The 14,618-nt window shown below is 40.0% G+C and overlaps 1 protein-coding gene across 3 annotated transcripts; it reads right to left on the reverse strand.

Moving 5' to 3' along the window:
* Nucleotides 1-1,850: 1,850 nt before the first annotated feature.
* On the reverse strand, nucleotides 1,851-13,285 carry zgc:110045 (uncharacterized protein LOC664755 homolog). 3 transcript variants are annotated; one of them, XM_058652304.1, is made up of 13 exons: nucleotides 12,895-13,285; nucleotides 8,969-9,080; nucleotides 8,786-8,809; nucleotides 8,655-8,687; nucleotides 8,435-8,551; nucleotides 8,154-8,285; nucleotides 7,611-7,739; nucleotides 6,955-7,044; nucleotides 6,279-6,320; nucleotides 5,804-5,879; nucleotides 4,892-4,944; nucleotides 3,858-4,027; nucleotides 1,851-3,536 (listed from the first exon to the last, which is right to left on the reverse strand). In XM_058652304.1, the coding sequence occupies exons 2-13, from the start codon at nucleotides 9,044-9,046 to the stop codon at nucleotides 3,182-3,184; spliced, it is 1,299 nt and encodes a 432-aa protein (XP_058508287.1). In that variant the 5' UTR covers nucleotides 9,047-9,080; nucleotides 12,895-13,285; the 3' UTR covers nucleotides 1,851-3,181. The 3 variants fall into 3 exon arrangements, with proteins under 3 accessions (XP_058508287.1, XP_058508289.1, XP_058508288.1); XM_058652306.1 differs by having other exon boundaries at nucleotides 1,851-2,184; nucleotides 12,895-13,281; XM_058652305.1 differs by lacking the exon at nucleotides 12,895-13,285 and adding an exon at nucleotides 9,915-10,035.
* Nucleotides 13,286-14,618: the final 1,333 nt, after the last annotated feature.

A 14,618-nucleotide genomic window follows, 5' to 3' on the forward strand; every position in this document is an offset into this window, starting at 1 on the left:
TGTAAACTATACAGTATCTCTCTCTCTCTATCGCTCTCTCGCTCCGTCTTTCTCTCTCTCTCCCTCTTTCTTTCTATCTCTCCCTCTCTCTCTATCTCTCAGACATACACACAAATGCACACACGGTGATCAACGACTTTACTTCATTATCTGGAATTAGAGAGTGGTTTCTGTGTTACAATTTTGTCTTTGCTTAATTGTCTCTGGTTAATTTGTTACAGAATGAGAAAAGACCAGGAGGGAATAGAGCATGTGGTTAACTGCTACTGTTAACACTGGAATTAAAAAAGGTGCATGGAGAATGACATAGTGAGGTCATGTTTGGGGTTTTACACAGGCTCATGTTCAGTTCTTGGGGACTTACCATGACAGCTTTTTTTCATAAATGAGGACATAGCTTTTGTTCCTATTTGGAAAAGTCATCCATCCAATTACTGACATTCTGTCATTTACTAAAATGGAGGTTGAAGTCCCATTTCAAGCCTCCCAGCTGACACATAATTTTTTTATGTATTGTTATTTTGCTGGCACAGTTGTTAATAATGTTTACTGAAATAAACCAGAGTAGTCAGCAGTAAAATGCACTGGTGAATGCATTTATGGATATACAACAAGTGGAGGAGTTCAATTCTTTGTATCATAATTAAGTAATAAAATGTTCTGTTAAAGGCGCAACAGATAACTTTTAAGTGTCCCTGTAGGTCTTTTTTCCACATCTATTTATCAAAACAGAAATGGAAAATAAGAAATGTTGTTCTTTTTTCAGTCGGATGAAACTTAAGCCCTAAACGCCACTTGATCTCCACAATTATTACACCAAATATCAATGCAGTAGTGGACTGAAGTGATGGGCATACCATCCATTGCACGACTCAAACTTCATTATGTGAGAAATTAGTTACTTTAAGTGATTATACATATTAAGCATTATAACAGTAAATAAATACGGGCATCACAGTATTACAGTAGTTTTGCATTTAGGATGGATTGATCTTCAGGTGGTTATGTAACAAAAAAAAGTTTAATTGCCCCCAAATTGCCTTTCAAAACTGTACAATGGCAGTGAGCTCCAAAAAAAATGGGCCCCTCTCTCCTGCCGGTGTCAGGGGAAGGAAAAAAAGTCATTAATATAGCATTAGAAGCTGGCTGTGAACCCATAACTGCCCTGGGCACACACCAATGTACATGCAGCAGTGTTCTCTGCTGCTGCACCTTCCCCTAGGTTGAAATGTCATCCTTCACTGTCATTACATTTCTGCCCCATTAACTATTGATTATCTCCACTTCAGCATTTCCAGGCCTGCCTTGGAAATGGCCCACATGGCTCGCAAACCCACACTTCACACATTAGGTAGAGCAGAAGAGCCCACGTCCTCCTGCAGTGAGGAGTAGGTGGAGTCAAACTCACAGAGGGGCAACACACAGACACACAAAAAGAGTTTCTAGTTGTTCTTCTGCATGTTTTTCAGGAGCTAGCACCTGCATCTGTATGCTGCAAACTGCTGACAGCCAGTGATTTTGGTGTCTATTTTTTTCTATATTTCAGTATCACTGCTGTTTAATGTACTAAATGATGTGCAGGTAGTGGAGGAAACCTTTGGAGAAAAAAAGAATGTCTTTGTACTTTATAACAAAGTTTGATGTGGATCAGACAAAGACTGATCCAAAAGGAAACTATCTCTCCACAGACATTTTCTCTCTGAGGCAAAATACTATAAATCAAAGAGCTTTGGTGCTGACATGGGGATTGATTGACATTAAGGTTATGGTCATTCACAAGTATACACACATAAATGCATACATCCTCAGAGTTGATGTTTGAATGAAAATTAGAACAATACAACAACATCTGCATTCAAATAAAGTCGCATTTATTTCAGTCATATCATCGTCAGCAGGTAAAACCCACACATGCATTATACATTTATTACAGTAACTGCTCAGCATTTATTTCAGGTGCTGAAAGTTAAAGTGTTCCACTCATTTACAGCGGAGAATAAACAAGAAAAGTTCGCTAAAATACAGAAACCAAAAATGAGTGAGTTAGACCAGTCCCCCTCTACAGGATTACCGTGTAGAGTAAAATCCACTGGAATCCAATGTGGCTTTAAGGATAATCCCATCAGCATTGCAACAGAGCAGCGCTACTACAGAACACCCAAGTTTGTTTGCACTGATGTGAGCCTATAGTGAAGGAAAGGGGGGAACATGACAGAAAAGTGGAGCAATCCTTATTAAAAAAATAATAACAATAAACACACTAATTTCTATTGTACACGACAAATGTCTTAATAGCCTGCTGCCAACAAAGCACCATGTCTTATGGTATTTGAATGCATTTTCTAACAAAAACTGGTTGTAAACTACTTACACAGATAGAAAACTAAGTCAGTATTTGCATCATGGAAAACATCTCCTGGTTTAAGTCCTTATATAAACCTCTGTTACATAAATCCATTTGACCAAAAAAAAAAATCCTATGAATCTAATATAAGCCTGAGAAATCCAAAGTAATTCTTATGCGGGTCCGTGACATAATACTGAGTTTATATGCAGTTTGTTTCCATTCTTTTATCTTTTCAGAGTCTTTTAATTACTTAATTACTTGCTACAACCTGTATTCTCTTGAATGGCCATCAAGGGGTGACTCCACTGAACCCAAAAGAAGTCCCTTTTTAATAAAGTCTATGAAAATAGGTCCAGAATTCTCTGATTTACAATGTTTTATAACATTTTCCTGAGGAGTTCCTGGTCTCAATGCTTTTCTTCAATGCAACATGATGTCCAGTTTTTAAATGATGGTCCTATTTAGAATTAAAGAATAAAGGTGAGTATGCCTTAGGGCATGGCTATGGTGTGATTGACAGTGGATATCATGCATGGTAACCTGTCAGTCTTCCGGCTCTCAGTAAGAGCTACTCGCCACGTCTCTCCCAGCTCCTGCACCCTCTCATCCAAATATGATCTCAAGATGGCTTTGGCCAAACTGCCAATCTCAAGGCTTTTAAACAGCAGTTCACAAACCAATGAGTGGTGGGTTCGCCAACTGGGCAAAACGTACACACACACTGCTGTAAGGTATTTTTACACCGATTGTATGTTGTTGATAAATAATTTGTCATCCCGTATTTTGATCATGTCTTACTCGTCGGCCACACTGACGAGACTTGAAAAGCAGAGCTCAATAAGGTGCAAACTTCTGGCGGTCAGACTTTTTGACGCCAGTCATTTTTGTGGTGAAAGGAGATAAACCCTGTGTTAGGCTGGAAGCAGCGGCTGGATGCACAGCCAGGACAGGGAGAGTTTTCATGCCAAGAAGGCTGGAAATGGGTACGGCATAGTGTGGGTTTTGGATGTGTTGTAAGGTGGAAGGAGAGTGGACGCTAAGGGTGGTTGGGGCTGGGGTTGTGGCCGCCAGCATAGCCATAGAGGTAGCAGCAGTGGAGGCAGTAGGAGCAGACTGAGCGAAGCTCATGTTGAGGTCAGCTTGGGTCGTTGAGGAAGCGACCTGCATGGTGTATTTAGCCATCTCTAGGCTGCAAGTTGTGACAATTGGAGGAGGGGTCGGGTGGGATGAGACGGTGAGGGTTAGAAGAAGAGAGTGAAACATGAATGGGTGAGACAAAGGTGAAGGGAGGTGAGAGAAAGGAGAAAACATCAGAATTGAAGAAGGAATGTGTTAAAAAGCAGAGACAATAAGGAATTTTAATGCAGTCAAGAGAGCAGAGCAGTGAGCTGGAACAAATCCAGCCTCACCCTGAGCACAATAACTCTGCCCGCAAACAATAGCATGGTGTTTGGCTGTCTTATCATCAGACTGTGATGTAAAGCCCTGCTGGACCTATGTTATGTCCTACCTGGCATTGATGAGGTAGTGGGCCACGCTGATGCTGGCCGGTGAGCCTGTGATCGTGACTTGGCGCATGGCTGAGCCATCAGTGGCGCTGGCAATTTTGATGTGAGCTCCAGAGACCTGGCGAATCTCATTGATCTTGCTGCCTTGTCTTCCAATTATGCAGCCAATAAACTAGAAAGGGACAAATGTGAATAACAAAACAGCTCAAGTTTCCATGAATTTCCGGCCTGGCTTTCAAAACAACATTTTTGAAGCAACAAACAGCAACAAAGTGTCCTGGTAGATTTACAGACAAAATCCACATTACGAGCTTTGTTACTGTAACGAAACACAAAACATCTCCATAATGCTTTAATACCCATTTTACTAAAACACTACATAATATTCTGCTATAAGATGAAAGGGACTGCAAGCTGGTGATAATGTGAATATTGTCACTGGATCTGTGGCTTTGCTCTATTATTGTGAATGAGCTGTTATTGCGACATTATATGATGCATCACTGATGTCTATAAGCTGCCACCTGCAGCCAGTTAGCTACACTATGCCCAAATACTAGACAGAAAGGGAAACAGCAAGTCTGGCTTCATCCAAAATCATCTCTCCTTGGTTTAATCTGCTTAGTTTTGAAATAACGTAACTAACAAAACAACTTGCTGTTTCCCAACTTCACCTTTCTTGTAGCTGAGCAAATAGCTTCAGGATCCACTTTCATATTTACCACCCAGATATTAGAGTGAGTGACTTTATGGCAAAAGTTAGGTTTAAAACATTAATGTATACTTTTGCTTTTTGAAGCAAATACTTATAATATTACCACCACAATAATATCTGCTATAAACACGTCCAATCATTTTGTCAGCCAATAAGAGACAATGCATACGTTTCTTTATAAACCCAAGACGGTGAACCTTTAGTGTCCAGAAATTCCTTATTAAATGTTGTGCAAGAAGTAGTGTCAGTAACACCAGTGCATGATGATGATTACCACTGTGAGGTTGAGTGTTGGAGGAACACAAACAAGGTAGCACTTACATCATTAGGTATTGCCAGCTCTTGTGAACTTGTGGCAGCAGATGCATCCAACCCTGCAAAGTAGGACAAGGAACGCTAACAACAGCATGGCACTAATGGCTTCCTCTTTCAATGCAAGACAATATGCCCTACTTCCTCTAGTTCATAAATACTACCCTGCTAAATTAGGAACATAAAAATTACAAATACAAATAGATTCTAGTTACATGGATACGTATTCAACACAAATTCTTATCACATGTTTTACAGTTCTACAGTAAGATAAGCAACTGTATTCTAACATTAACAGTGTGTTGTTTCATAGGTTTTTTAAGTTATGGCAAAATATGAGTACATGGGGTGGCTGAGGTCAAGGATGGTCTGGCCAAGACAGTGTTAGATTTGGAGAAGAAATGTTGCTGAGGTGAAGGATGGGGTCAAGAGATTGGGATTTATTTTGTTATGGTTTATTTTATTTTATTCTGGAGAGGTTAACTGGGCAAATGGACCCATAAATTTGGGGAATATGAGAGAAAATTAAAAATTAAATATTTTATGCCATTCTTTCCATGGTTGTCTCTCAGAAAATTCTTCCTTTTCAATCATCATCCTTCGTTTTATTCAGTGTTTTTTCAGTGTTTTTCAGCCTCTTCAAATTACACATATTTTAGTAACTAACTTGCAGGGTTGTTGGCAGTAAAAAAGTTGATTTAATCTAAAATGTTCTGGTAAAAAATAGATGCAAGTACCAACAGGTAAATACCTTCTTTTCTCTAAAGTCAACCTCTGCAGAGGAAAAAATGTGGAAAAAAGCTGTACACTCTGAAAGAATGGCGAAGTACTTGATTCTCTGGGTCATTTTGATGGTGTGATTTGAAAAGGAGTGAAGACAGAGGGATAGATTGACTTCCCTGGGGAGCCATGGGTACGTACCAGGGAAGGTAGGGTTGCTCTGCCCAAGGGAAGGGAAGGGGATATGCTGCATAGCCAACTGGTGAAGCTTGGTCAACTGCAGGGTAGGAAGGAAGTTAGAGCTAACCAATCAAACTGGATTATTTCAGAGGAGCTGACAACTACAACACAGAGCCTATCTGAAGTTCACGAACATCACAGATGGTGTCAATATGAAAAAACTCATTTCCTGCAGAAGGTATACTGACTTATCTGAGTAGTCATCTGAACATGCAGTCACATCTCTGGCTACAAAGGTACAACTGATCATAGACTGAATATCCTCAATTTCATTGTATTCAGTACATGCTGCTACTGTGGGTTAGAGTTAGTAATGTCAACAGATCAGGGTTACTTAAGGTTTTTTCTTCGAATAACAGGGCACACAGAGGGCGTAGTGGTGGCTTAGAAGGAGTGGGCAGGAGTAAGTGTCAGTCACTCAAATGAGCATACTTACATCTTGATGTGCAAATGCATACTGCCCTGGAATTGCAAAGGCCTAAACACAAAGGGAAGCAGAGATGTGGTTATGTGACTGAGAGGTGCAGACATGTTTAAACATGTCACTTGAAATGGAAATTTGCCACAGAATATGACGAGTATAACGATTGCAGTGGCTGCATTTTTGAAAATCCATCTCTGACCTCTTTTCCATAGCTTTAATGTGTATAGATTTGATGGAATTTCATCTAAATGTCATCTGCTGTTCCCCCCACCCCTTTGACCGTGGCCAGAAATCCAATAGCATAAACAGATGTCTGATAGGTCAGAAGAGACTGTGCCAAATTCAGGACAGCAGCGAGTAGCTCTCGGAAAACATGTGCTTTAGTCACGACATCTTACAGATTTCACTTGGCAGGGAAATTGTCAGTGTAAATGGCTGTTATTCATGTCACTGACACTTTTCATCCTGACTGAATACTCTTTAAAATAAGATCATCACCACATCTTTGTGCATACAACAGTACAATATCAAGGGCTTATTGTTGTATAATTACACCAATGAGTCCTTCTCATGATTAAAACACGTTTAATGATCAATGTGATACTGAGATAAAAAAAAGGGGGGGGACCATTCATGTGTTATTATGTGGCTAAAATCACAGCGAAACAGCACACAATATGGTACTTACTTGTGCAGTGTGCTGTGGTGCTAATACTGCATGGGCTCCTGTAGGTATGACCTTAGGACGGTAGGGAATAGTCGCTCCTTTTGGCGGAGACTAGAAACAAAGTCATGCAAAAGAGAAAGATTTATACACTGCCACGGCTGAGCAAAGAATGGCATTGATGCATATTATATCTCTTTTCATAAAATGTCATATATCCCCTTTTATAGCTCTTGCTGAATCTATTTATCCAGACATTGGTTGAACATGATGTGAATCCTTGGGCCAAAGGACCCACTTTGAATAGATCTGTGTTTGACAAGTTGATGTCAAGTTGCTGCAACATTCGTCATTCTTTTTCTATTATTAACTATAAAAATAGAGCCATTTCACATGCATTTTAAGGCCTATGTAAATTACTATCATTTAGGTGATTCTATATAATAAGTATTTCTTTCTTCACTGAACCAAGAGGAAAATGTATAACCAGACAAATGTGACTGCAATATGATAATGAATTAATCCTATGGATAAACAGATTACTTCCTCATTGCTCACCCTGAAAATGTCCTAAATGTGCTCCTGAATATTCTTCACCACAGCTCAAACAAATGTGACACACTCGACACCTAAGTAGAGCTGTTGGAATTGAAGATCATCTGCTGTGTGACTGCGCTTACCTCCAGCATGACAGAGCAGATGTGTCTTACACACTGAGTGATGGCCTGCGGAGTGCCGGAGATTGTGACAGCCCTCTCTGTGGAGTCTGGCAGCATGTCTCCTGCCACCTGAACCTGAGCGCCTGTGGTCTTGATGCCGCCAGACAACAGAAGAAACAAAGTCTATTTATTGCTGAAAAGAGCACAACCATCTCCCACATTGAAATTCTGTTTCAAGCACCCGTAAATTACACCAAGCTCATTTTGACATGCAGGGAGCAGCTGCAAGCCAAAAAGCAAAGTGTGCTCCAATATTTGGAGGGAGGCGTGCACAAAAATTGTCCATTCAGAACGAGTATTCAACCTCCACTGATTTTTAGATGCATAATCAGTGGGATTTTCATGTGCAGCACCAAAAATGGCTCAAAAGTTAAGTCAAAACAAGTTTGACTGGAGTGTTTGATACTTGAGGTGTCAGAGTCCTGAAGGGTGGTGAGTGGTATTAATGTTGGTGGTGAAAAAACAATGTCCTGATAGAAAGTGCAGAATGAAAATGGCTCCTACCTCTCTGATCTCTTTGATCTTTGAGCCTCCTTTGCCAATCAGTGAGCCACACTGGCTCCCTGGGAAAACCAGACGCAGTGTCACAGGTGGTTTGCTTGTCACGTTGCTGTTAGTCATTGCTGCAGTAATGTCCTGAGGCAGAATTCAAAAACATGCTTTATTCGAGGCGATGCTTTATTCAACAAGGGTGTCAGACTTAAGACAAGCATCTCTCTTAATATCAGTGTGACTTTGCTGATGATATTTGCAGTGGATATATTTGCGTAGTTATTTGGCTGCACCTCTTCAAACTTCTCTGCAATCATGGCGAAAGCTTTGAAGATGCCTTCTGTGGGTCCTGTGATGGTAACTATCCTCTCAGGAGATGACCCCTCTGATATGTTGATACGAGCACCACTCTGGAAACACACGCCAATGATCACTCCAATGTCAATTAGCTGTAATTAACTTTAAGGAATTTGCATATGGTTTCACAGTATGGCTGTTAAGGTTAATTCTCACCTCCTCTCTCATTTTCTTCACGGTTTCTCCTTTCTGAAACCATAAAAAAAAAGTCTTGATGAGAAAACAAGAAAGAGAGAGGGAAAGCAGTAGAATCAATAAATGCTGATAGATAGTAAGAACAAATCTACCTTCCCAATTATGCTGCCAACTTCCTGTGAAGGAAAAGATAACATCGTGTGAAGACATGGCAGAACACAAGATGTTCTCGTTTAGAGCAGGATGTAATAACAGCAATGACGTGCTAGCGATAAACCATTCGGATTTTCCTCCAAAAATACACTCAACTAACTATGACCATGTCTGTCTATTACCTTTCCATGCATCAGCAATCTCAGCGTCAGTGTCACATTCAGACTCCCATCTAAAGCCATTTCTTCCTTGTCAGACATCCTCTGGGTTTTCCACACCTTTGACGTAAACACTCTGGAAAAAAAACAAGGAAATAGACTGAGACAGTTTCAGTGAATATCAATCTCAGGACAATATCTCTATCAAGGTAAAAGCTGCATGCTCAGCAAGATCAATGTGCTGTTTAATTACTTTTTTATCAACTAACATCATTGCTCACGCCACAAACATACAACATTGTGTGGACAGAACAGTGTGAAGGCAACAGTGCTGAGTCAATAAGAGATTGCATTGTTATCATAGTTATATTTGAGAGCAGTGCATAGCAGTTGTTGACTGTGGAACAAAATATGTGTGAGTTGTTCTGTTATCTAGTACACCAGTGACAGTAGAGGAATCGATGGGGCGTGAGTTGAAGCTATAGAGATAGGCATTATGAAGCAGCCCATCATTAAAGCTCCTGTATTTAACATTTAGTAAGGTTTATTATGTATAATTGCTTTAAGATCATAATCATTTGAGTTCCATAGCTTAAGAATAAAGCCATTTTTATGTACTGTACTTTAGGTAAGGGAGCAACAAACAGACAAAGCAGCGCAAACAGACAAATGCCAGGTGGTTTTGTATTTTGAAGCAGTTAAAGTTTTTATGCAAATTAAGAGGAACATCCTTTGTGGTATGTGAAAGCCGCCATACATCCCTGATGCAGATGTTAAAAGGAGGGGGAAGAGGAGGAGTCTATTTTTATTTTTATTTTTATTTTTTACAATCTACTGTCTCACCATTAGATGTCACTCATTGGTGTGTCCCTCACCAATAATAAAATAATATATCTGAGCAAATTGTGATATGTGGTACGTTTTTAGAAAAAAATACTTTTATTTGTAATGTCAAGTAGAAGTACCACACCTCCCACACACTCCTCATCCAGTGCAAAGTGTCGACTCAAGGTCTAGTGTGCAGCTAGTTCCAGCCAGTCTCCTTGGACACATCCATGCCAGTCATAATCCATCAGACAGCCCAGGTTTGCTACAGCACACAACAAGTTGTTTTGCTTGACAAATGCCCTTTAACAACAGGCCACTTACAAAAATGACAGGAACATTATAGGCAATGACTGGAAGGCAATTTTGCTTCCATATAGTTGCCCACTGCTGCCACTAGCCTTGACCTGTCCAAATGTCTGCCATTACAAAAAAGAGGCACATGCTTGTTCTGACAGCACTGTCTCACCCTGGTCTTGAAATGTGACATGTACTATTTCCTGTGCTTAACCAGGTTTTTCTGAGCCAGTGCTGCCAGACACCAATTGTAAGACGCTTTCATGAACCTGCTTTAAGTTGCATCATTGGTGTTCCCTCTGCAGATCAGTCTGCAGCAAAGATTTGAGAAAAATAAAATTTAAATAAGTTCAATAAATGAAAAAATTAAATCACAACAGAGAATTTAAAGTAACTAGAAAAGGCTTTGAAGTTGGACTAAAAGTTGGAATAGCAGCTTTTATGCTGCTAAATCATAAAAGACCATTTTTATTTATCAGGGGGCTAATGCTCTCTGAAGGGCTGTGGACCATTTGTTTGTCTCCTGATCATGTCTGTGTGAGCTGGGGAAGATAAGCCTATCAGTAAGTACAATCCTCACATGGGACTGTGTCTTTAGTTCCGGCTAAATACAAGTTGTGTGACTCCCTCTGATTAGATAAGACACAAAAGGAAGACTCCTTTGCCGTGGAAGCCTGAGGATCAATTAAAGCATGTATCACTGTCTCTTAATATTACACCAAGTGATATTGAGGCCGCACATCCAATTTGTTGTATTTGCAGAACAAATATGAAATGCCTTCATGCAGTGTCGGCAGCTTATGAGAACTTAGGATATCACATTTATTCATTATTGACTGATAAAGTTCAGTGTGTGAGAAAGTCTGTGAAAGTTGCCTAGATTGGACTGGACTGACTGGTCAGTCTCAAGTAAAGACTAAAATCTGAAACAAAAATATGTTGCGTCATGCAAACGGTATCTTGGTGATGTCATGAGGAAGGAGGAGGGGGCATGGTGGCACGCTATTGGTGAGTGTTTATGACGTGTTAACAGTTAATCCTGAGTTCAATTCAATCCGACTTCAATCCATGGTTTTATCCCTGACATTCGAAAGGAGTAACATTTGGAGGGATGCATTTATCAGTTTTATATATCAGTTAATATCAAATCAACTTAACTACATTAGACAACTGGTTTTCTTATTGCACCAAGGCTGAAAACAAAGGGTAGTGCAATATTTTGTTCTGTCCAATACAAAATACAAAATTTAGCTGTCTATTTAATCACCAGATCGAACACCAGACTCATTTCCCTCATCTAACTAACAACATTTTGATCCCTTGCACAGACCCAGGCTTGGACACTCACACAAACCAATAAATACAGAATTCCCTGTCGCCATTCCACACCTAAAAAAAACAAACAAACAAAAAAATGAGTGACCCTGGTATGATAGCTCTGATGATAACTATTGAAATGTGGCAGCATCATCGTGATAATGGGCAAATATAGCTCTCTGTTAGTGTTTACAGCGAGATGTTCGAACATTTTAGTGTTGATAGAACCTAATCCAGAGTAATGACGAGTAAGTGAGGGTACTGTTGTATTTCCACAAACAAGACTCACACTCTGACTGCATCATTATAAAGTTACAGTGAATACATCAAATAAACAGCCACGTATCTGTCTAATCCTATAGGCCGGGATTTGTTTAGTTAATGCTAAGACCCTTTTGACCCACTTCTGTCACCTCCAGCACGTCAGCGCCCACTCAAGACTTTCAAACAAAACACTGATTCACAACAGCACCCACAGCGTATACACGATAAAACAGATAATGTAAAGGAACCAGCACCCACAGCACACAGAAACAGAGACAATACAAATAAAACATAAACAAACAGGCATTCATCCTTAAGGGAACTGGAGAACAATGCCTAAGTGGATTACCTAATGAATTACATTTGATAATTTATAAAAAGAAATTTTATAAGATAGAAATGTATTACAAAAAACTAGAGATGCAGAACTCTACCAAGGCCACTCAGTTTCCCAACCATGTCAATACACTCCGCTATCTTACAAGGTTAACAATTGATTAAAAAAATAATCCTGAATCTGGATCCACAACTAAAATCGAATAATTTCTTCCTTGGGTCAGAAAATATAATCAAAGTGTGTCCTTTGCTCTTGAGTTATGCTGCTCACAAATAGAAAAACAAACAAACAAAGACAAAAACATAACCTCCTTAGCATCAGCAATAATACTTCAGGAACAAAGCCCTTAAAAAGACCACACATTTTGAAACAAAATGTGTTGAATATTTTATCTTTATTGAAATGAAAGTTTCCGACTAACATAAAAGCGCTTATTTAGTATCCAACACAATGTTCCCGTTTTATGACTGCTTGTGAGCCACCACATATTCGATTAAGAGCTTGAGGCCTTACAGAATGACATTCCTCTCTCAACATAACGGTTACAGCACTGTAGATTCATCACATGAGTGGTTTAGTGTGATATTAATTACAGCCGAACCATCTCTGAATCTAGATTTCAACAAAATGCACTTGCACAACAAAGGAGAGTGGAGGCTCAGATTATCCCAGCCTATAATAGGAGTCAGGAGTGGTGTATTAAAACATAACCTCGTGTTTTGTAGTTATTTTTCAAAACACTGATCCGGAAAGGAAGGTTAAACTCAAACCCAAACTTCAACTTCCTATCTGGCTAAACCCCAAAATGAAGTCCACAGTAAATAGAGCTGCGTCCAGTCTGACCCTTCTGTTTGTGGCTGCAGGGAAAAGGCCTGTAATGCAACAAGATTGATTAGCATGAAGCACTTACCTTACAGTATCCGCTCCTCGTCTGTATTTCTTTTATGTCCAAAAATGAATGTTCATTTACTTTGTAGTCCTTTTTCTGTGTTTGCCCCCAGTGTTGGTGATCCACAGAGTGGACAGATGGCTCCCTGTGCCCTCAGACCGGCTGGAGCGGAGGCTGGCTTTGCTATTAGTCCCTCAGCTTAGCCCAAGATAAGCCCCTACACAGGGCAAGTGAACCCGCATCTCTTGAATAATTCTCCCTGTCACAGACACAGAAGAGGCGTTCCTCTGCACCGAGATCCACGAGCAGAAGAGGCCTGAGGGCAGGGCAAAGAGGCTCTATGCCTGGACACTGTCCAGCATTTATAGAACAAGCTACAGTTACAGCCACCACTACAACAAAAACCCAGGGAAGGTTTAGCCTTTTGCAGTCATCAGAAACACACACAGCAGCACTAAAGAGAAGCTTTGTGAATCAAGGTTGCTCTGTGACTAACAACTCTGCATGACTGCTGTGTCCTTCATTAGATTTGCAGAGAGATTCCTGCCTGCACAGGGGTAGATTTTCCTCTAAAAATAAATCTCACCGTATGAAATTGTTACTTTGTACAAGTAACACAACTAATTGAGGGCTGGAAAGGACAATGTGGTGCTTGAGTTATTTAGTGATGTTAAGCACAATGTCTTAGTGGGGTGCTTCTCCACCCTCACTGCCTCTGCCCTCCCCCAGCACCAAGCCCCTCTGCCCCAGTAATGAGGCCATACTGGATACAATGCAGCCCTTCTGCGCAGAAAAAAAATGTATTCAGCTGAGCTTCAAAATGTGAAGGAAATGAATCAGTGAAGCATAAGTGGCATATTTAATTACTATTCAGCGTGTTGCACAGAAACAATGACGGCTGCTGTGAGCCTCATGGTCTTCTATCAGACATCTAAGCAGGCCATATTATATTCACTGCTCAACTAGGATTCCAATTCAAGTTATTTCTTTGATAAAAAGGGCTGAATATCTTCATGGAAACAGAAAGATGAAGATAATGCAGTAATTTCAATGGTGTTTGTTCAGCCGTTCTTCATTTCTAAGTGTTTTTTTCCAGGGTTAAGACAAGGTTGTGTTTTATGGATCTGAGGTCATGGAACAAAGGGTCAATGTAGTCCACACACTTCTACACACATCTAGGCGGATTTGTGAGTCCAAAGTGCAAGAAATACAAAAACGGGAGCAGAAACACAACAAAGCAATGCAAACTGACGAGAAGCTGTCATCTGATGTCTGCAGTTACTCTGTTCAGCATGTGATGATCACAGATTTCATGCCCATTACTTGTGACTAATTTTGTCTCCTTGTGTGTCAACGGGATTAAAGAGTCATGGATAAAATGTAATGGGATTACTTAGAAGTGATTACTCAGAAGGGTTGGTGTAATAAGTGACTGTTACCGCATGTTAGGAGCATTTTAAATTGGCAGTAGCCTCATAAATAATAAGAAAATCGGATATAATTGCTCCCATTTCACCTAAATTCAAAGAAAGGTAGAAGGTAAAGTGAACGTGCTTGTTTCATCATTAATTGACGCTGTGGTTAAAAACACAGCTGCTCTAATAGTCGGACATAAAGTAAGGATTAAAACAAATGAATCAATATTTTTAATAGGATTTACAATACCAACTAATTTGCTTCTTTTCACAGCCTCTGTGTTGAGGACAGCAGTTGGGGATTATATTACTGTGAAGTAATGACTCAAA

The sequence above is a fragment of the Solea solea genome, chromosome 15 (genome assembly GCF_958295425.1).
Source record: "Solea solea chromosome 15, fSolSol10.1, whole genome shotgun sequence".
Classification (NCBI taxonomy): domain Eukaryota; kingdom Metazoa; phylum Chordata; class Actinopteri; order Pleuronectiformes; family Soleidae; genus Solea; species Solea solea.